Raw genomic sequence first — 22,682 nt, 5'->3', positions numbered from 1 at the left:
TAAAAGATGTATCCAGAAAATAGAAAATAATAAGTCATTTAGAATTATGTAACTTCGGATTGGTTTAATTTCAAAATACACCTTATAACTGTCAACGTGACTCCATTTTGTGTTGAGTTGGTTGTGTTGGCACTGAATAAGGAAGTAGATGGCGATAAAAAAAAATCTTCTCAGTAGAAGATGGAAGTGTTTCTGTATAATTCTACGGTTTGTAGATTATGCGGTGAAGAAAATGACAACGGAACATTACTGTATTCTTGCGAAGAAAATAATCAAAACCTAAGTGAAATTATTAATACATATTTACCGATAAAGGTACAGTACTTTTTACATAATTCGTGGTTGTTTTGACTCCATTACCAAAGCAAGATGGTGGACTTGTAGTGTAAAGTTAACATTTTTCTATCTTTTATTCTAATTGAACCTTATGATGTTGACGAGAGCTAGAAATAATAATACCTATACATTTTTATTATACTTATTTTCTTTCTTGGAGTACACCTAGCATTACTTTATTTTAGCAACTATTACGCGCCACTATTTGACATTTTTCCAGCTGATCCATCCAAATATTCTTGAATTGTCTTGAATGAAAGAAAGGAGACTTTCTTTTTATTTGACCACAAGTAATTTCTAAAATGTTCGCGACATGCCTCTTGTTATTATTCTGACTATCCCCAAATAACATCATCGCATTGGAATCGTATGTCAGAACAGACCCATCATTATAAAATTAAATCTATTCATATAATAGTTATTATTATTAGTTATGATTATTACAGGTATCAGACGACGGCCAACTACCTCGAACCATTTGCCCGGGATGTACAATTCAAATAGAAGCTACTGTCGAGTTTATAACCTTGATTATAAATGGACAGGTACAGACAATATTTATAAAATTTATATTTTTAATGTTACCAACCCAATAGAAATCATTAAGAAACTAACAATAACTTAAGTTTGCAAATTTAATTAGAATATAACTAAAAATACTAACTGTTCAGATAATAATTACTTACCTAAAACCTGTTGCTTATCATAGTAAATTTCATTAGTTTGACAAAATAACACTTAAAATTTACAGAAAGTTATACGGGAACTACATCAGAGAGAGAGGGAATACAAGAAGAGTTTGCTGAACAGTACTGTAGTGAGCGAGCCAGAGATTATAACTGAGAATATTGTATATGAAAGTATGTACAGTTATACCCTTATCCCTTTATTTTTTTATAATTTTATAATGATGAACTAACATAGATTTAGGGGCTGTTTCACCATCCATTGATTAGCATTAACCAACGGTTAAATGTGATGCCGTCTCCGTCTATTCGAACAAAACATATAGAGACGGCATCACACCTAACCGCCAGTTAACACTAATCAATCGATGAGTAAACAGCCCCTTAACATCTCAAACATTGAGTCTTCCAATGAGGCTGGCATAGTCACAGATAAGCCTTAAAAAAAAATTATATGGAATTTTAGTTCTGAAATAAAAATATTTTATTTTTTTATTTACTTATACAAACTCCAGAATATTATCTCAGTAGGTTTAGTTTTTTATGAATTATATTTCTGTCTCATCCTTTTGACTTTACAGAATAATTACGGAATTTTTAGCCTTACGGAATAGCCTGCATACCTATAGATCCTAGTAATATTCATCATTATCACAGCCTATAATCCAACCTACTGCTGTGCATTGAATTGCTTCGCAGGTTTGTGCAGGCTTCCCCATGATGTTTTCTTTCACCATAAAGCTTGTAATAGCAGAGATAAAAAATGTTAAAGAAAATACTCGTTTGAGAGGACATTCCTTGAGACTGAACAAGCAACCAAGGCGCAAGCAACCCTAGAAAACATTTCTTACCCTATTGTGTTGTTAACTCATGGAATGCTCTCCCCGAACTTGTGATAAGTGCACCTTCAGTGAACAGTTTTAAAAATAGACTAACCAAACAAAAAAAACACAAGTGCAGTGATATAAACACACGCATCAGCTCTAAGAGCTGCTAGTGTATTATTTGAATAAAAATAATAATAATATAGCTAAATCTGTAAATTACCATCTGAATATTGAAATGACTAAAAGTTTAAAAATAATTTGTAATGAAAAATAAAAAAATCTTAAAAAACAATGTGTAAATTATTTCAGTTAACACCAGCGATGGAGTATACCAAGTCGAGCATCCCATTGCTTTGCAAGTGGCAGGATTGGAGAAGCCAAAACGGAAACGTGGCCGGCCTCCAAAGAAACCCAAGACTCCAGAGGAGCTGGCACAGGAGGCCGCAGCCAAGCAGCAAGTGGTTGAGGCCAAGGGGGCTCATAAACAGGGGGAGGAAGTGCCCGGGAAGAGGAGAAGGAAAACACCCACTAGATTTAAGGAAGCTGTGCAGGTAACTAAAACATCTAAATAAAAGTGAATCTACTTTTTGTTATAAATCATATTTACTACAATACGGTATTTGACTATTTTGTATATGTTTTATAAATTAAAACTACACAATGCCTGTTATCGAATAGAGAAACAATTATTAAGCTACCTTTACAAATAACAAAGTTATAAAGGTTTGAAATTCAAGATTAGACAGAGAAAGACATACTGGAATGTGACGTCACACGCCAGTAGCGCCATACTTGCTGCATAGAGAAAAGCGTTTGAGAAAGAGACAGGTATATAGATTTTTCAAAAAATCACTAAATCCAATTTTCAACCGATTTAAGTTTTATCTTCGCCAAACACTGTCTGTACATCTATATTTTCATAATAATATTAAGATATGGCAAATTCAGGAGTTGTCAAATACCATATTGTATTGAGACTTCAGCTGTTTGCTCATATCATAATAGGGCATATTAGGCAAACCGCCATGACAACGTCAGTTCTCTTTATATTTTGTCGCCATGACAGATCATGACCAAACAGTATTAATACCTATAGAAAGCATGATATTTTTATTAGTAGCAAAATAACATGATATTTACATTGATAGTAACGATAGAGCTATATTTCCAAAATTTTAATTGAAATAATACGACATTATCGCATTTGAGATACACAAAAAACTGTTTACGGTTTTGTGCTAGTGCTGCACTCTGGCGGCAGAAAATTGCAGTAATATTTCCTACTGTTTTTTTTTGTTATTATGATCTGCAATCAGTGCAATCACTTTTAGCAGATATGGTATGTGCTTCTCTCATAATCATATCATTATCATTCTTCTCTATTGTTTTTTGATGACAAGTTCATAATTAACTATTTGCTGACAGAGATAACACTGTGTTGGTTTAAATTCATATATATGTATTTATGTAGCTCTGTAAATAATTTCACTAGTGAATAAATCAAATAAATGTTTGTCAGTCATTGGCACATTTTTTGTAACACCTATCTAGATTCTGTCAATTTGTCTGTATTCACTCCCATAAAGGCACATGGGGCCCATGCTCAGAACTCAACCTCATGGAGGGCCCGAAGAACCAATATTTTCATTAACATGGAAGAAAATATATTTTTTATATCTTGTCAATGTTATTCACTTTTTCTTAAGTTCCAGCAAGGCCCCAAATTCCTTAGTGCCCAAAAGCCCCAGCTCACTGTAAAGACAGCTTAGTCTGCATTTCAATTCCTTAAATTCATCCAAGACCATTTTTGCTTTTGTTAAACATAATCGCCGGGGGCAATATGCGAGGCTGATTTATAAAAATCCAACTTTGACAAAAATAAATTAAAATGTGTGACTGAACTTATAAAATTTAGATAAGTGCACGCACTGGCATCAAGCATGTATTAATTTTACAGGGCAAAGAGTTAGAGCGGATATTTAAAGAAGAAGGCGTCACTGACGGCGAGGATAGTGACCACGACTTGAAGCCTTCAGTGGACGCTGAAGCGCCTCCGGTGTCCAAGGAGCCCGAGGTGATCGGGCATCTGGAGGCCTCGGGGGAGCTGGTGGTGGTCGTCAAAGGCAAGGGCCGGGGCAGGCCTAAAGGTTCGTGTGTTATAATTCTGTTTTTGTTTTTGATGTTATTTTGTAAAACAATGCAATCTAGGATTTTTATACCCATATAATTATCGAGTACCATGGTCGGGATTCAAACCATGTTTTGGCTTACCGTGCTGACCTTGCTCAATCCTATTACACTAATTAGCAACTTGAACTGTGTCAAATCCCACTTCCTACTAATATTATAAACGCGAATGTTTGGAAGTCTGTTTGTTACCTCATCACGTCTAAACCGCTGAACCAATTTAGATAAAATTCGGTATACAAATAGTTTGAGTCCCGGGGAAGGACATAGGATAGTTTTTAGGCGTCGCGGGCAACAGCTAGTACCTTACTATTCTTGGTCGCAGGTCGCATGCGACCGACCCGCGAGGAGTGCGCCATATGCGGCATGGAGTTCTCGTGCGTGGGGCGCTACATGTCGCACGTGGCGGCGCACGGGCCGGTGCGTTACCGCTGCGGCTGCGGCGCCGCCTTCCCCACTCGGCTGGACTTCACCGCGCACCAGCGCGCCACCAAACACGAGGGACAGACTGTGGAGCCGGGCGACGGGGACGCTGAGGTAGCGGTGAGTGTTACCACTAAGCTGTTACTGGGCTTTACCACGCTGTTAAATACTCGGGACAGACTTTGGAGCGAGATGACAGCAGCGGTGAGTGTGTTACCGTTGCGTCTTGATGTTACCGCGTTAAACACTACGGACAGACTGGAGCCGGGCGACGGGGACGCTGAGGTAGCGGTGAGTGTTACCACTGTTCCTGGGCTTTACCACGCTGTTAAATACTCGGGACAGACTTTGGAGCGAGATGACAGCAGCGGTGAGTGTGTTACCGTTGCGTCTTGATGTTACCGCGTTAAACACTACGGACAGACTGGAGCCGGGCGACGGGACGCTGAGGTAGCGGTGAGTGTTACCACTGTTCCTGGGCTTTACCACGCTGTTAAATACTCGGGACAGACTTTGGAGCGAGATGACAGCAGCGGTGAGTGTGTTACCGTTGCGTCTTGACGTTACCGCGTTAAACACTACGGACAGACTGGAGCCGGGCGACGGGGACGCTGAGGTAGCGGTGAGTGTTACCACTGTTACTGGGCTTTACCACGCTGTTAAATACTCGGGACAAAAGACTCGGGGTTAAAGACTCGACAGAACCCTTTCGCAATCAGCATTCGCCGCACGTATCAAAAAATTGTTGATAAAGACAGCAGAGGCTCCCTGCGATAGGGTTCCACTTGTCAAGGTTAAGTTTTTTTTTTCTCCAGAGCTCACCTAACAAACCTGAAGCGACGGCAGAACCGGAACCGGAACTGGCGGCGGTGGACAAGCTGGTGAGCAACGTGCAGGACACGGCGCTGCCGGCCGCCATGCCGGACGCCGACGCGACGCCAGACGACAAGGGCGGAGAGAAGGAAGTTGCCGATAAAACTGGTGGGTTTATTAAAGGGTGTATTTAAGAGATTGTTCGTGGTAGTATGTGGTAATCTAGACTCCGAGAAGTGATCTGATACACCAAGTCGAGCTTCGATGTCGATCTAGATCCAATTTGTTGGTCGGAATTAGTAACTCCTCGGAGTCGTGGCGACCAAAGATCGGCAAGCGCATTGTAGGACGTCCACTAACGATATGGACGGATGACCTGGTTAAAGCCGCGGGTTCACGGTGGATACCGGCCGCTTCCAACCGAAGCAACTGGAAGTCAATATGGGAGACATATGTCCAACAGTGGACTTCCTACGACTGAGATAATAGCGATGATGATGAGCCGATAATAAAATTTAAAACGAGCCGATAAGTATTCGGATGCGCATGAGGATCTGATTATTGAAGCTTTAATTCTTCATATCTGGATTTGCCCATTTCTAGTGAATACAAAAATAGTATTTTCACTTCTCATGATCGTAAAGTTCGTATATATGCTAGATCTAGGCAACATAAAATGACTTTTTATGCTCTAGTGCATAAAGTAAAATCTTCGTCTAAGACCAAAGCAATCAGGTGTAAACAGCCGCAAACAAAGTAGTTTCTACATATTTTTATTAATAATTTTTAATTTATATAAAACTAAAAATCAACCTAATCAATCAAAATGGATAAATAACATTACTAAATTATAACTACGAGTATATAGTAATGCATGGACAATAAAAGATACATAGTAAGTGAAGAAGTTGTTTCCACTATTGTTTCATTTCATTTCCACGCCATCGAAGTGAAAAGCAGAGTGCAAAACTCTAACATTAAACCCATTTCCCCCTCGACGTGTTTATCCACACTCGCCCTACCGGCTCGGGTGGCTATATGAACGTCTCCGGTAAAATGGCTCGTTTTATGCTCTTGTACAATCTACTATTTATGACCTGTTCATACGTCCACTATGCACGATGTTTTCATTTTAAAAACTGCCTGAATTTGACTCAGTTTTTGGTAACCCATATTATTCTGAGTTCTGACCAACAAAACATCTTGTAGAATCTGCACCGACGGCAGGCGAAGTGCCGGCACCGGAGCCGGAAGTTGAGACCGTCGTGATGGGCCCGTCCGGCAAGCCCAAGCTGAAGTGCTCGCAGTGCGACAAAATGTTCAGCAACAAGCAGAGCCGGTCGCTGCATATAAAGGTAAAGGTTTACCTAGGATAAGCTAAGCGATCTAATGAAAGACTAATTCGAGCAACTGACCTTCAGGTTCCAGAGCAAATGGGTCTCCTTCGCGATTGACACGGCGTAGGGCTCCTCGGGATTTGCACTTTATTGAAGGTTTAGGAGCTACGAGCTCAACACAAACACAGCACAACTGTCTTTAGAAGTTAGAAGACCGACAAAAAGTCGTCTACATATAAACGGAACGTCCGCTCGGAAGCCTCGCCATTCCAGTGGGAAGTACCCTCAAATTAGTGGGAAAAAATATCATCTACCCTTATTTGGCAAGAATCGAACAGAAGTATTTTACGCTTCCACTGAACGCTATAGTTTAGTTGTTAAATTTGGCATGAACCCCTAAGATGTTTAAAGTTAGATACTTAACCAACAACATTCTTGTAATTTTTATTTTTTATCCAATTATACTGAGCGGGAAAAAATCTGGTCCTCAAATGTATCCAGTAATTTTTATGTAGTGCGCCAAATTTTATGCCGCTGGGTATGTTTCCGATTTACTTTGCTAGCTTATTTTATTTTAAGTTTATAATTAGTAAAAATAATAAATTGTCACAATTTATAATTTGTAATAGTTGTCCCAGTTGACTACGCATTGCCTACTCTTTGACACCACATTGTCCACTAGTGATCATTGGGTGGTTCGCCTAGTTGATTCTACAATGTTTAAGTTGAGTTGGTACCGCAGTAGTGTGGAATCGATAAGTTTACGAAGACCTATAATGTGTACATGAAACTACTATGAGACTCACTCATATTCAATGAATATAGACCCGGATAACACACGTCTTAAATCGAGTTTAGCTAGACATGTTTCGGGCATGTCTCGGCGGCTGCAGGGCTACTACGAAACTCGAAGTTCGTATCATACCGTCCCTCTCGCTCTCGTATTAAATATAAGTGTCAGAGGGACCGCACGACACGAACTTCGAGTTTCGAAGTAGCCCTGATGCTGCAACACGCGTACTGCGCGCCACCGCATTAACCCGAAACATGTCGAGCTAAACTCGATTTAAGAGTCCCCAGTATGCTCGCGTCCCCATACAAACGTACGTTCTTTCTAATTTACAAGCAGCACTACAGATCAAAACGCAACTTTGCAACTAAAATGGGAGCAGCCATTACGAATTACGATGCTTATAATTAGATTTGGTTAAAATGAAATGTCACGAAAAAAAACAATAACGAATTTCCATTTCTCATACAAAACATCGTGAGGAAACCTGCACAAGCTTGCGAAGCAATTCAAAACTACTGCCCAAGCCCTCTCATTCTGAGGGGAGGCCTGTGCCCTGCAGTGGGACGTATATAGGCTGGGATGATGATGATGATACAAAACTTAAAATCAATGTGATTTTATTTTGTTACATTTAATATGAACGAAAACTTATTAAGTATAAGCATCAAAATAGCTGCTCCCATTATAGTCGCAAAGTTTTATTTTGTTTCACTGTGTTGTTTGTAAATTAGAACGAAACTACTTTTGTATGAAAATGCGATCAGCGGCGAGCGTACTGGCGACTCTTAAGACGTGAGTTATCCATGTCTATATAATGAGGGCTATCGTTTTTTGTCTCACTAGATGGCGCACTGTTGCGTGAGGTTTTTAAATATGGTTTTGAAAGTCTGTTATTACGGGCGTGAAAACAAAGTTTAGATTAAAATCATATTTAATACACCTTAAAACCGTACCATATAAATATCGAGCATGCCACAGTGTTGCATAGTCCCTGTTTTGTTCGGAAAAAAGGGAGGACAAAGGTTTCCGAAAGACAAAACTGTCTCAAAACACAGACATTCAGTGCCCCGGAACGCATATTTGCCATAATTAATTTCAGATATTGCAAAATATTCACAATTTTATTCTAATTATAAATAAACCCGCGTAGCTCACCCAAAAACTATGAGATTTGACATTTCGGAGACCTCACGCTACACTAGCGCCTCTAGCGGCGAATTCATTCGCGATAGCCCTCATTGAAGACCTGCTCGTATATTGTGTTGTTGTCACTCGTCACTTGTCACTCGTCAGGCGGTGCACGAGGGCGAGCGGCCGTACTCGTGCCGCGAGTGCGGCGCGTCGTTCGCGTACCCGCGCTCGCTGGCGCTGCACGCGCTCTCGCATCGCCGCGCCGCGCCCGCCAAGGGCTTCGCCTGCGACCTCTGCGGCAAGGTACGCTCGTCTCGCCCTATATACGACCCCCTGCTGGCCACAGGCCTGGGCCAGCCTGGACCTACTACGGATTGGTAACTTACTTAAGGCTTGTTCGGACTAGGCTAGTATTTTAGTCTAGTAGCGAGTAATTTAGTAGCTAAACGTGTCTGAACACCAAATAATTAGTCGAGCAGATTAGTAAGTAATTTAGTCGAGTCAATCCATTTTATTCTATTTTTTTTAGTAGTTTAGTAGTGAGTAGCACCCCCCACCACGCGTCCGTGCTTACTCGGCCGCCGGCTAAACAAGTCCGAACCTGTCGATTTACTCGAGTTCATTAGTTGGCGTGAAAATGTCGTTTCGCTGGAGCGAGGAAACCACTTTAATACTCGACTGTAATGCGAACGATTTTTAGGCAGTAGCGAATAGTTTAGGTACTAAATTACTCGCTACTAGACTAAAATACTAGCCTAGTCCGAACAAGCCTTTACTACCAGACTCTCTTCCCCACTGGGCACACTGAGCACGTGCCCAGAGCCCCGCGATGGATTGGGGCCCCTAGTCACTACTCCATTATCAAACGATAACCGATAGCTACTCCACTCTCGCCTGAAAATCAGGCTTACCGAATGCATGCAGCATGTTGTATTCAGGGCCTCTAATAGGTGAAAGACGGCCCTGCTTACTACTTAATGGTGTGTACCATTGAATTTATTTACAGGCGTGTGCAGTTTTTGGACTTGTACGAAATTACATTTGAAATCTATGAGCTTTAAGGTGAAGGAAAACGTATTTATATAAATAAGTATGTTTATCCGATTAGGAAAAAAATGATTTATGAATATAAACTTATAGAAAATACAATCTTAAACCTAAGAGTTAAATACTACTAAATAATAAATCTAGTAGCTAACTTAAATAATATTTTTATATTATAAAAAAAGACCGCCTCGAATCGTTCCTGGCGCAAAGGTACCCAACACGCTTGCCGCGTTCCCGCGTTGAACGGCGATAGATAGCCTTTGCATCAAGAACGACTCGGAGCGAGAGTCTAATCCCCGGCCCCGCAGTCGGCGTCCTACCTCTTTATAAAACAACTTAGCCTTCGAGCACCAACAACCGATCGTCTCCACCGCAAGCGCAACAAATATATAATTGGAGAGGGCTGAATATATTTCTCGGCAACTAATCGGATAAGCATCCGATTAGTTGCCTACGGTACAATCTTTGCTTATAATTTGAGACTAGATGTCAGCTGTCACTTGATATTTATATATTTACTTACCTATGTTATGTACTTTAATTCTATTAACATGACATTTGTTTAATAAATAAATTCTTAATCTAGTTATAAGTGCGAGCAAAAGGATCCGCACAACTAGGGACGGTCTGTGCGACGTAATGCGCGTGCACTCAACGCTTGCAAGCTTATTGGTTACTCGTTTCCGTCTAACATGAATGAATTTATTTACTTTGAGTTGTGTATTCCTTCCTTGGATAAAGTGTTTTAAAAAGTTAAATATCATGTAACATGCAGAATGTATTCAATTCCCAATGAGTATTGGTGAATTAAAAACGCGAGCGAAGCGAGTGTTTCAAGCCGACACTCATTAGGAATTTCTCATCAATATTTATGCACAGGTCCTGAACCACCCGTCGTCGGTGGTGTACCACAAGGAGGCGGAGCACGCGGGGCAGCGCTACGTGTGCGGCAAGTGCGGCAAACCCTTCAAGCACAAGCAGCTGCTGCAGCGGCATCAACTCGTGCACTCGCAAGCGCGACCCTACTCCTGCAAGGTAAACATCTCTTATTTAAACCGTTGTCTTGATTATTTTTATTAATATTACTAGCGGACCCGGCAGACGTTGTCCTGCCCGAAAAAACACAACATTAAAATTATGATAATGATAACATACCAACAACAGCGCCATCTAGCGGGTCCAATTTATTTAATACGTTCTTTAATTTGAGGGGAGAGTCTACCGTATCGACGGGATGAACATTAAATAAATGTTTGACAGTTAGGGAACCCAGTAATGCAATCTACCATTCCTATCTACCCATGTATACTTTATCTTTTATGTCACTCGTTTACTTTGACTGTTTATTGTCTAAATTCATTAAAAAAAAACTCGTAACGCGATAACACACTTACCGGTAATTCTGCACGACTGTCGAGCAGTCTATGTCCTAGACTGTACACATATATATACGAACAATAACGTCCCCAGATTTGCGGCACGTCGTTCAAGACGAAAGCGAATCTGCTGAACCACGCTTTGCTGCATTCTGGAGTCAAGAGGTTCGCGTGCGAGCTCTGCAAGCATCGCTTCGCGCACAAGACGAGTCTCACGCTCCATATGCGTTGGCACACCGGTATGTCATTATAATTGTCACGTTAAGAAGCTGTTTCATCACCCATTGTTTTTTTTTTCGACTGGATGGCAAACGACCAAGTGGGTCTCCTGATGGTAAGATGGGATACCTCAAGTGCCAGTGATTTCACCGGCTGTCTTAATCTCCACGCCGAAACACAACAGTGCAAGCACTGCTGCTTCACGGCAGGATTAGCGAGCAAGATGGTGGTGTGGTAGCAATCCGGGCGGACCTTGCACAAGGTCCTACCACCTGCAAAAATAATTAATGATTAATTTTATTTGACGGATAAATGTGATGCCGTCTCCGTCTGTTCGAATAAAACCAGCAGAGACGGCAGCTTATTTATCCGTCAAATAAGTTTAATCAATGGATGGTGAAACAGGGGTAGATAAAATTGGGACCGTGCACAACAGAGCCACATTGCGGTGCCAGCTATGGGCATTATTCGGCATATGTTGTCACAATTTTCTAGAGAGAAGTAAGTAAACATCGTAATAATTTCAATGGAATCTCATGGTATTATACTAAGTATGTTAGATAATTCTAGGCGATGGTATAACCCTGATTCCGTGGGTATCATGCCGTTACCCACAAATATCTTCTTGCCGCAATTATCCACTAATTTCGTTTTTTTTTTGGAAATTTGAAGAATTTGCAGTCACTATTCTAGTTAGTGTTTTTACAATGCATAAGAACAATGCAATTATTAGGACCATATTTATCTTAGAAACAGTCAGTGTTTACTGCAAAACATACCATGCCAGCACTGGTTTATAGTCGTAGCGAGCGCTGAAATTGTTTATGGAATAACGAAATTTTGTATAATGATCGAAATGCATAGGTACTAACATTTTGCCATAACATAAGGTCTAGTTTAAAGCAGCGTTTCCACCAGAGATGTGTTTCACTAACCAATAGAAACGCTCCATTTACCTCGCCTGACGCCGATGTGCTGTGCGAGGATGTGTAAATGAAGCGTTTCTATTGGTTAATGAAAAACACATCCCTCGCAGCACATCCTCGCACATTGTTGGTGGAAACACTGCTTTAGACTTAAAAATTAGCCTTGCCTAAACAAATTAACATTTCATCAAAGCATTTAGAATATAGGTTCTTCGCGAAGCTAACCTCGGACGACTTTGTGACGCTTGTATATTATTCGTTGTGATTGTGATATAAATTAATAATGAAAATGATAGGCCGGAGATAATGATGATCATTCCCCAGGTCTGAAGCCGTTCTCTTGCAAGACGTGCGGCAAGAGCTTCAGCCAGAAGGGCAACCTGTCGGAGCACGAGCGCATCCACACGGGGGAGAAGCCCTACCAGTGCCCGCTGTGCCCGCGGCGCTTCACTACCTCCTCGCAGCACCGCCTGCACGCGCGCCGCCACGCGCACGACGCCGAGCGCCCGCACCCCTGCCCGCACTGCGGGAAACGGTCAGTACATGAAAACACTGCGGGATACGGGATGTCTATGCCCCCACTGCGGGAAACAGTCGGTCCATTCCCGCACTGCGGGAAACGGTCTGTCCCTGCCCACATTGCAGGAAACCTTCAGTCCATGTTTACACTGCGAGAAACAGTCAGTTCATGCCGACTGTCGGAAACGGCCAGTTCATACTCGCACTACGGGAAACGGGCAGTCAAGTCCAAATTTAGCCGTTCTTTCGCCCATATATTATTCCATGTCAGTAGCGACTTGAAATTTGGTACGGATGTGCAGTTTAGATGACAATGCAAGTACTGTCAATAAAAAGTACAGTCAGCAAAAAAAGCTTGTATTAAAAATATTTTTTTTAACAAAAACTTTTTACATTTCAGTTTCACATGCCGCAGCTCGTGGCTGGCGCACATGCGTCGCGAGGCGGGCGCGGCGGGTGCGGCGGGTGCGGCGGGTGCGGCGGGCGCGGCGCGGCACCGCTGCGGCGTGTGCGGCCGCGGCTTCGCGGAGCGCTGGGCGCTGCTCAAACACGCGCGGCGGCACACCGGCGAGCGGCCCTTCCGCTGCCCGCTGTGTCCCCGAGCCTTCGCGGATTGCTCAAACCTTAATAAGCATAAGAAGGTGATAGCTGTTTAATATAATATAGCTTCGGAATCTACGCCGTGATTAACTTTAATTAAGATTGGTTTTTTGGAATCTTTTTGTATTTTTTATTTCAATTCCAAATTTTAACTTTTACGGTCATCCCGTAAAACCTAAATTGAAAATACAAACTGAAATATAGATGCACAGAAAAACCAGAAAAATAAGACCATCACTGGGAATCGAACCCAGGTCCTCGGTATTCCGTACCGCGTGCTATACCGCTACACCACTGATGGTCAACGGTACAGACACGAATTTCCCCTATGCACCTCATATCTCAGCTTGTTTGTTTCTTATTTTAGCCACTTAAGCAGTGACGCTAGCGACATCTATACCGTAGCCCGCATCGAGAAACTTTTTTCGGCACTCCATTGGAACTAACTGCTCACCCGGACAAGAGATGTCGTTACTAAGCAATCAAATTAAGATTGGTTGGTTGGTTGGACCTGGGTTCGATTCCCAGTGATGGTCTTATTTTTCTGGTTTTTCTGTGCATCTATATTTCAGTTTGTATTTTCAATTTAACTTTAATTAGCTTTATTTCGACGCAGTTGCATGCATCACATACATAGTGCCATCCACGAAGACGCGTGATTTTGTCAAAATTAGACATTAATGACATTTTAAATAAGAACCACGGCACGCGTCATCGTCAATGACACTAACTATAGTCGATTACTTACCTTACCCTCTATCTCATCTCATTGTAATTTTCTCTCTGTATACCTGTTTTCATGAAGCCGTGGTGGCGTAGTGGTTTGACCTATCGCCTCTCAAGCAGTTTTTCGAAATTCATGTGCGGAATTACATTTGAAATTTACCACGAGCTTTGCGGTGAAGGAAAACATCGTGAGGAAACCTGCACTAACCTGCGAAGCAATTCAATGGTGCGTGTGAAGTTCCCAATCCGCACTGGGCCCGCGTGGGAACTATGGCCCAAGCCCTCTTGTTCTGAGAGTAGGCCTCTGCCCTGCAGTGGGACGTATATAGGCTGAGATGATGATACCTGTTTTCTGCATTCCATTCCATTTGAAATCATGGTCATTCTGTATTGTATAGTCTACTCGTGATCCGATGCCGGTTCAATGAAATATCGAAAGATTATTTAGTTCCACGGCTATGTCACATGGAGTTAAGTATCTTATATTCATCATTTTCATCATATTAGCCGTAAAACCTCCACTGTTGGACAATTTGGATATAGGCCTCCCCCATCTTAAATGTTACAGACCGAAAACATTGCTGAAAAAAAGACTTCTAGTTATTTTTAAATAACAAGTTATTTGAAGATATTGGCAAACATCGCTTTGTTGCAATTAAAATACGCTTTCCGCACGTGAGCTTAGACGTATCACGTTCCGGGTAGCGTACCCGAAAACATTATATTCACTAAACTAAAACTAAAACCGAAATAGAAAACAACTATTCAATTTGCTGTTAAACTTTTCTGACCCCCAGCACGTGCACAAGCAAGTAAGCCTGCTAGTGGACGCGAACCAGCCGGCGGCCCCCGCGGCCCCCGCCCCCGCCCTGCCCCCGACTCCGACCAAGGTGATGACCGCGTCATCTACGTCACGTATGACGCGCACGCCGACCCCGCCGCCTTCCATATCATGGATACAACCACAGACCAGGTAAGGGTTATACTGTACTAGCTTTTGCCCGCGGCTTCGTCCGCGTGGAATTGTTATCGCGCGCTGTTCCCTCGTGAACTGTGCATTTTTTCGGGGTAAAAAGTAGCCTACGTCACTCTGGCTATCTCTACGAGTATGCCAAAAAAAAGTCAATTCGTCACTCCGTTTCGACGTGACAGACGGACAAATATACAAAGACACACACTTTCACATTTATAATAACTTAACAATAATAATAACTTATACAATGGATAATACTTGTACAATGTTTATTTTTTAAACAAACACAAAAAGTAAGGCGTTGGTTTGTGATGTGAAGTGATATTGCAATAATTCTTAAGTTTAGCTTTAACTGGTCCTTGTACAGTCACCAGCACCAATATCTGACACAACAAACGTGCATAAATATCTGATACGACTCTATTTCTAGGGTCGGAAGGACGTGTCAGATAATTTTGCACGCTCTGCTGTGGCAGATATTAATGCTGGTGACTGTACCACAAAAAATACAAGAGCTACAAATAAATAAATAAATATCACGGGACACTTGACACCAATTGACCTAGTCCCTTTTTTTTATTTATTGAGAAACAAACAGTCATATATAAACATGAAATTGTAGACAAAGAAATACAAAATTCTCATACAAAAAAGTGTCAATTAGTAGAAGAGTTTTTTTTTATTAGTGTATTGCATACAATAATTAATTTGACACAAGACAGAAATCTGTGACAGCTGTCACGTCTAGGGATTGCAATCCGGATAGTTCGAAATCCGAAATAACGAAAAAATCCGGATTTTTGCTGTCTTTCTAAATTCGGATTTTAACCTAAAAATCCGGTTTTTTCGGATTTCAATTATAGTTGACATTTAACCAGAATCTATTGAATTTCGTTGCTCGCATTCATTCATTCGTGCCTTCGCTTCGCTGCCAGCCGGCCGTCATGTTGCCTGCCACGTGACATAACCTTTTCGGCACCCTCCGCGCCCCGCTGGCTACCTATAGGGATGTGATTTCATATGATGCGCAATAAGAATCGATTTTGTAAAAGATCGATGTTATGGAATGCGATCTGCAATTATTTAACCGATTCACGAAAATCCAATCATAACTCACATTGGTTCGTTTACTTAGAAGACCGGATTAAAAAGTCTAATTAGGTATTGTTATTGTAAATGTTCCTTAATTGAGAATAAATATCTAAGGTTTTGTGTGTGCTTATGGCATTGAAGGTTGTGTGTGCTTATGGCATTGAATTTTTGAAATATTTTTTTTAACGTAATTCCGGTGGGTAATTTTTTTTTTTACTTTTGGTGAAAATAAACACTCGTTGGGATACTACTTTGCATTAGGATCTCAATGATACAAGAGGCACTTATTTAAATTCAATAACAAAATAGCTATGCGATATTGAAAAAAAAAAACGCCACTGAAATTACGATATTGACAGCGAAATTACTTCTTTATTAATTACATGTTTTGTTCCTAATATTTAAATGTAGGTTCGATCAAAATAAATCGAATGCGAAATCGATTCGCTTGACCTTTCATAATCCATAATTTGCAAAGTCGCACTTGCACCTACTGTAAATGACAGACATAATATATAAGTAGGCATGTTCATTAAGCAGACGCGTTTATACTTGTTATTAACATTCGTCCTTCCACCTCCGCCTCAGGTAGTACGCTCAAAGAAAGCAGGGTGATCCATATAGCCAGCATGCCACAAAAAATATACACGCTAGTATCACGGTAGTAATTGCTCATTAGTAGCATGGTTTTGTGCTAAGTAATAAGCATAATCCGTAAGTACTTTATATTTCACGAGAGCGACGCGAGCAAGCGAGTGAGTTTAACATGAAACTACCGTTAGATTCAATCATAATGAGCATAATTAGTAATTTCGCTGCCATATCTGTAATTTCGGTGAACAAAAATGCCACCGGAATTACGGCACCGAAGATTACGACAACGAAGTATTTTGGCGATTACTGCTAAACTATTATACATGAGTACCTTAGCTCTATTCTGAGAAATAAGAACAAAGTCAACTAATAAACAAAAATAGAAACATTGAATTAAAATCATTGTATATCGCACAACGGGAATCCACGGAAATTACATTTAAGATGACCCATACACATCGCGCGACAGACTTGTATTGATAGGCACACAAAATTCGGTAGTTGGAGGTTCACTCTGCGTGATAACTAAAACAGAACTAATGTACTTTCCATAAAAATGCGAACATAGCGATATGATCCTTCACAAATAAGATATTAGCAAGTATTTGCGCAAAGTGATATTGGTAGATCGACGTTCGACAATCACAAAATGGTCAACCTATTTTTAAATAAATATGTATTTAGCATGAAAAAATATTATAGAATGCGTTATTTAATTAGCTTCCTTTAAAATGACTCCTAGACACAAAGTTATGGTCAATTGATTCAGCAAAACCGCAGGCAGACAGGCTTCACAGACTTACTGCAGTTAGTGTTTCCAATCAGAGTATTAGACTGATTAAACGCGTAATATAATAAAAACACAGTTTTATTTACATTTTCTTAATGTAATTCCATATTTTTTTTAAATTGGTAAAATTATGTTAAAATTCGAAAAATCCGGATAATCCGGATTTGTACGTGTCGATATTTATAAAATCCGGATTTGAAAAAAGACCGGATTTTGCAATCCCTAGTCACGTCAGCAAGAAGGAAGTTTCGAGTTTTGCGATACATCGCATGCTAATTTTATAAAGGAAAAAGTCGTATTGAATTTGAGAGTGACAATGAACGATGCGAACTTCGTAATGAGGGCTATCGCGAATGAATTCGCCGCTAGAGGCGCTAGTGTAGCGTGAGGTCTCCGAAATGTCAAATCTCATAGGTTTTGGGTGAGCCACGCGGGTTTATTTATAATTAGAATAATTTGTGAATATTTTGCATTATCTGAAATTAATTATGGCAATTTATGCGTTGGGGCTATGAATGTCTGGTTTTAAGACAGTTTTGTCTTTCGGAAACTTTGTCCTCCTTTTTTTCCGAACAAAACGGGGACTATGCAACACTGTGGCATGCTCGATATTTTATGGTACGGTTTTAAGGTGTATTAAATATGATTTTAAGCTAAACTTTGTTTTCACGCCCGTAATAACAGACTTTGAAAGCCATACTTAAAACCTCACGCAACAGTGCGCCATCTAGTGAGACATAAAACGATAGCCCTCATTGGAGCCTTTGCCTCCCGGTTAAGCTGTAACAGTCTTTATTGTCCCCCACAGATGAGCGCTTTGCACACCGAGAAGCTGGTCCCTTCGGGCGCGCTGTACTCGGGCTCGTCGCTGCTGCTGCGGCGGCCGCTGGAGGAGCCGCTGGGGCACGCCGCGCTCGACGACCTGCAACAGGTGGGGGGCTCTGACAAATTAAAAAATAAATACATTTCAAATCAGTAAATAGGCCGCAATGGGCACTTTTACACGTCATTTTTTAAACTACCAGCGCTTTCGGAAAGACCATCATTGCCAAGAAGAATGCGCCGCAAGAAACTTGGCAATAATTTTTTTTTTAAGAGAAAATAATTACAAATAAAATACTTAAAAAATACAGTATAAAATAAAGATTAAATTACATGAAAAAAACAATAATAATACAGGGATGTATGGGGTCCCTTAGTTACAAAACTAAACATGTAGCTAAGTATATCTACGTTCAGTGGAAGTGCAGTGCTTCCACCGTCATAATTTAAAAAAAAACGGAAATAGGAACGGTGGGATAGGAGCGTTCCAGTTTTAAAGCCAGGAGGGGGGGGGGAGGGGCGCATGGTCAAATTCTAGTCATTTTTTCGTAAACAAAACGTTCATCAGTCGGAAGACCTCAACTACTGAACAAAAACCTTCCCTTAGAACGCAACAATGAACGACAACTCACCACTTGCATCCACCGGTTACCCACAACTCTCACGATGACGTTAGTCCACCTAGTGGGAGGCCTGCCAACACTTCGTGTTCCAAAACAAAACATTGACACTTATTTATTGTACAACAATCACAAAAACAAAAACAATTCTCCTCTTTTGTCACAGAAAGATATTAATTTCATTAAAATCAATAAGTAGACTTCATTTAGTGCCGGGTAGTGTTAATTATGGGTGAGCGTAACTGCACTGAAATAAACTTTAGTCTTTAAATTTGTAGGTGCAGATAGAAGAACAACTGGAGCTGTCTGAGTCCCTGGTCATGGAGGAAGGCGAGCACATGCCGGTACGTTACGCAATTATAATGCCATTTATTACTGCTTTTTTGTAGATTCAGAATGGCCTGAATCATGTCAAGTCGAAAAAAAAAACTGCAAGTCGGACCCACACACGAAAGGTTCTGTACCACAATACCATAAAAGAAACATTATTTCATTCATCAAAGCTTTTTACCTCGTTAATTTATTTGTGTGAAAAGCCGTGGTGGCCTAGTGTTTTGACCTATCGCCTCTCAAGCAGAGGTTCGTGGGTTCAAACCCCGGCCCGCAACTCGCAAGTTTTTCGAAATTCATGTGCGAAATTACACAACACTAATTACACCTGTGAAGTCATTTAATGGTATGTGTGAAGTTCCCAATCCGCTCTAGGAACTACGACCCTAGCGCTCTCATTCTAAGAGGAGGCCTGTACCCTGCAGTAGGACGTACAGTCGAACCATTTGATTCCTGACCCACTGTAGAACGTTCTCACAGTAAGTGTCATAATAAATTCTCTTGTCAAGCAATGCAATGTCACTATGACTTTCTACGAAAAGGTACTACAGTGGGTTACGATTTAGTTGGTTCAAGTGTACATAGGACGAGATGATGATGATTTATTGGTTGCTTACATAATACTTGAATGACGCCCTATTGCCATTACTGACTGATAATAAGATACCCCGTGTTGTTGCTAGGTGACAGACGAGCAGGGTAATCCGCTACACTTCACGATGCAGGACGGCACGCGTCTCGCCATCACCTCTGCTGACGGAAAGTCCTTACAGGTTTGTCACTCAGTTACGTTGCTCGAAGATAACATTGAAATAAGAATAAAGCGCGTCACAAACTGAGCTACACACTACACATATACATCGACCTTATGGTCAGTGACATAAAAGTGTATAAATATTTTGGACGTCACGTGAATTTATGCCCTTGACTGTACATTGTACGTTTGCAGGTTATCACTCAAGACGGCCAAACTATACCTGTGGAGATCAATGGATTCGCTGATGAAGAGGTTTGTAAATTATTAAACGCTTTACGTACCGTAAGGTTGGGGTGCTTTGACCCACTTGAGGGTTACTTTGGCCTATGTGAAAACCACATAAAAAAGTAAAATGAAAACATAAAATTGATCGATCAACTAACACCAACCACATGGCAAAGAGCCATATTCTCAAAGCAATAATAAAACCAGGACAGAGTTAATCCCAAGGGCAAAAGTTACCCTTCAGGGCCAAAGTACCCCGACCTTACGGTACCTACTGTATTTCCTCCTTCGACTCTATGCGGCACGACGGCTTCTTTTTATTTGTTTTGTATAACTAAACCTTGAGTGTCCTTCGTCACTACTTCTTACCTATATTCATTGATTTCCCAGGAAGTGGACAACCCAGACACTATAGTGCACCAGCTGAATCTGCAGAAGACAGTGGACACGAATGGAGCGTCCCACGTCGCCCACTACTTCACTATAGTTTAGTTTCGCCACCCAGAGTTTGAAGTTACCAGAATATACCGCTTTAGTACTGGTGTTTTCCGTACTAGTGCCTGAAACTAGACCGAAAGTACCGGTACCGACGCGGTATTTACTAGCTTTTTGGTACCGGTTTTAAGTTCTGCCTCCTGTACCACAAAAATTACAAATGCTACAGATTGAAATAATTGTTAACATACTCATACAAAAAAGATGTAAATTTTGTAGAATCGCAGCACTTGTAACTTTTATGTTACAGGGGTCAGGTATTATACTATGAAGTCCGATTTTCGAACTTTGTATCGGGCTATCCAGTTCATGCTAATGGTATTTAATAAGAGAATGAGAGGGACGGTAATATATAAATTTCGAATTATGAAGTAACCTCCCCCTGTTCACACCTGACGCATTAGGGGTCATCAATTCAACCTTTTGTATGCATTAAGTGAAAATAAACATGCATCTAGTCTCGTTCGTCTCAAATAATACCAATTTTACAAATAAAATAGAAAAAGATAAGCATACGGAAGGTTAATTACGTAAATATCTCGGTGGGAGGAGGCAAAAGTTATTGCGTAATAATGTGCGTTTTACAAAGACCTTTTGTATTTAGTCATACTCCGATTACGGACAGTGGAATAGGCCTTGGAATAGACGGCAGCGGGTAGCGGAGCGGTGAGCGTGTTTTGTTCATTTCTATGCCGAGACGCTCCCCGCACAATGGTCATCTGGCAAACAACGCTCACCGCACCACTACCCGCTGGCGCTCAGTTCGCGCCCTAAAATTAGACATGAAGACGGTTTACTAACATTGCAAGTTAAGTAAGAACTTGTGAAAAGATAATAGTTCCACCAAAGCAAAACTGGCTGAACCCAGCGTGGCTACTACGAAATTCGAAGTTCGTATCGTACCGTCCCTCTCACTCTCGTGTTAAATGACATTAGCGTCAGCGGGACGGTAATATTACGAAGTTCGAATTTTGCACTTTGTAGTATAGGGTCAGGCCCGCCGGCCACCAAATTGCATTGCAGGTACTTGCACGTCAACGCGTTGATCGACCAGCGTGTATAATTTTAATAGTTAAGTACTTCTTACAAGTGGTGGCCCGGCGCTGTCTCAGACGTTTAAAAATTTGCCCTGGCCAAAAAGGCGCTGGCGAAGGGACTGCAGCGAATAATCGTTTTAGACTGGTTACTCCAATATCTTGTTCAATGACTCGTTGCAACGGGATTATTTGGATACCAACGCGTTGGTCCAAATAATGCCAGACCACAAATATTCACGATGATCTCATTCCATACGCTACGCGTAATTAATATTACAGAACGGTATTAACCTGTTCACCGCCACAAAATGAAGTGACGTGCTCTGTGCGCCGCAGAAAAACCAGCGACAAATCAACTTGATTTTTAATTCAATTGAAGAAGGATTAATTTCGAGTTGCATGTTGGTCATGTATTGACATTGGCTGTCACGACTGGATGACTCTGGCGGTGAAGAGGTTAATTGTTTATGATTAATTATTAATTATTATTAATGATTAGCTACAATTAATTAATAAGCTATAAACTTTTACTAACGGTAAGCTATAAGTTAATTTTATTCGCGAATATTGTTTGTACCATTTTATTCTGTCGATTAAATTAATTGGCAACGTCATTAATTTATTTAATTCGCATTAGTTGAATGTACTGTGTAATAATTAATTAGAGATATTAAAAAGTTGATTCAATTTTACACATTTGTTTTTTTCTATCTTTTCCGTTAAATCCTACTTATATCGTAAATGCGAATGTATGCAGTTTTGTTATAAAAATAAAGGAATCTTTCTTTTAAGTTAAATGAGCTAACTAAAGGATCCAGGACCCATCAATTTTCTCCACTCTGTACATGGAAAAGCACATGAATGTTACTCAAGTTACTTACTATGACGACTTCATAGCCAATGAGGGTTTCTAGCAGGTGGAATATCGCTACAATGCAACAATAGTATTTTATGCAACTGTATACATAATAGATACACATGAGTGCGAGTCTCAATGGCAA

At 40.8% G+C, this 22,682-nt stretch overlaps 1 protein-coding gene across 1 annotated transcript; it reads left to right on the top strand.

The window, feature by feature from the left end:
- The first annotated feature begins 115 nt into the window (after positions 1–115).
- Positions 116–22,373, top strand: LOC141426129 (uncharacterized). The gene is given in 20 exon segments (XM_074084989.1): positions 116–315; positions 783–881; positions 1,088–1,196; positions 2,159–2,400; positions 3,807–3,996; positions 4,362–4,579; positions 5,275–5,440; positions 6,482–6,627; positions 8,696–8,836; positions 10,460–10,615; positions 11,051–11,195; positions 12,426–12,636; positions 13,021–13,261; positions 14,744–14,810; positions 14,813–14,919; positions 18,204–18,326; positions 19,116–19,181; positions 19,851–19,940; positions 20,117–20,176; positions 20,540–22,373. Coding segments are annotated over 20 exon segments (2,814 nt in total). The 5' UTR covers positions 116–180; the 3' UTR covers positions 20,642–22,373.
- Positions 22,374–22,682: the final 309 nt, after the last annotated feature.

This window comes from Choristoneura fumiferana, chromosome 3 (assembly GCF_025370935.1).
Source record: "Choristoneura fumiferana chromosome 3, NRCan_CFum_1, whole genome shotgun sequence".
Lineage (NCBI taxonomy): Eukaryota > Metazoa > Arthropoda > Insecta > Lepidoptera > Tortricidae > Choristoneura > Choristoneura fumiferana.
Note: the sequence above shows the minus strand (reverse complement) of the source record. Positions and strands in the feature narration are given on the sequence as shown.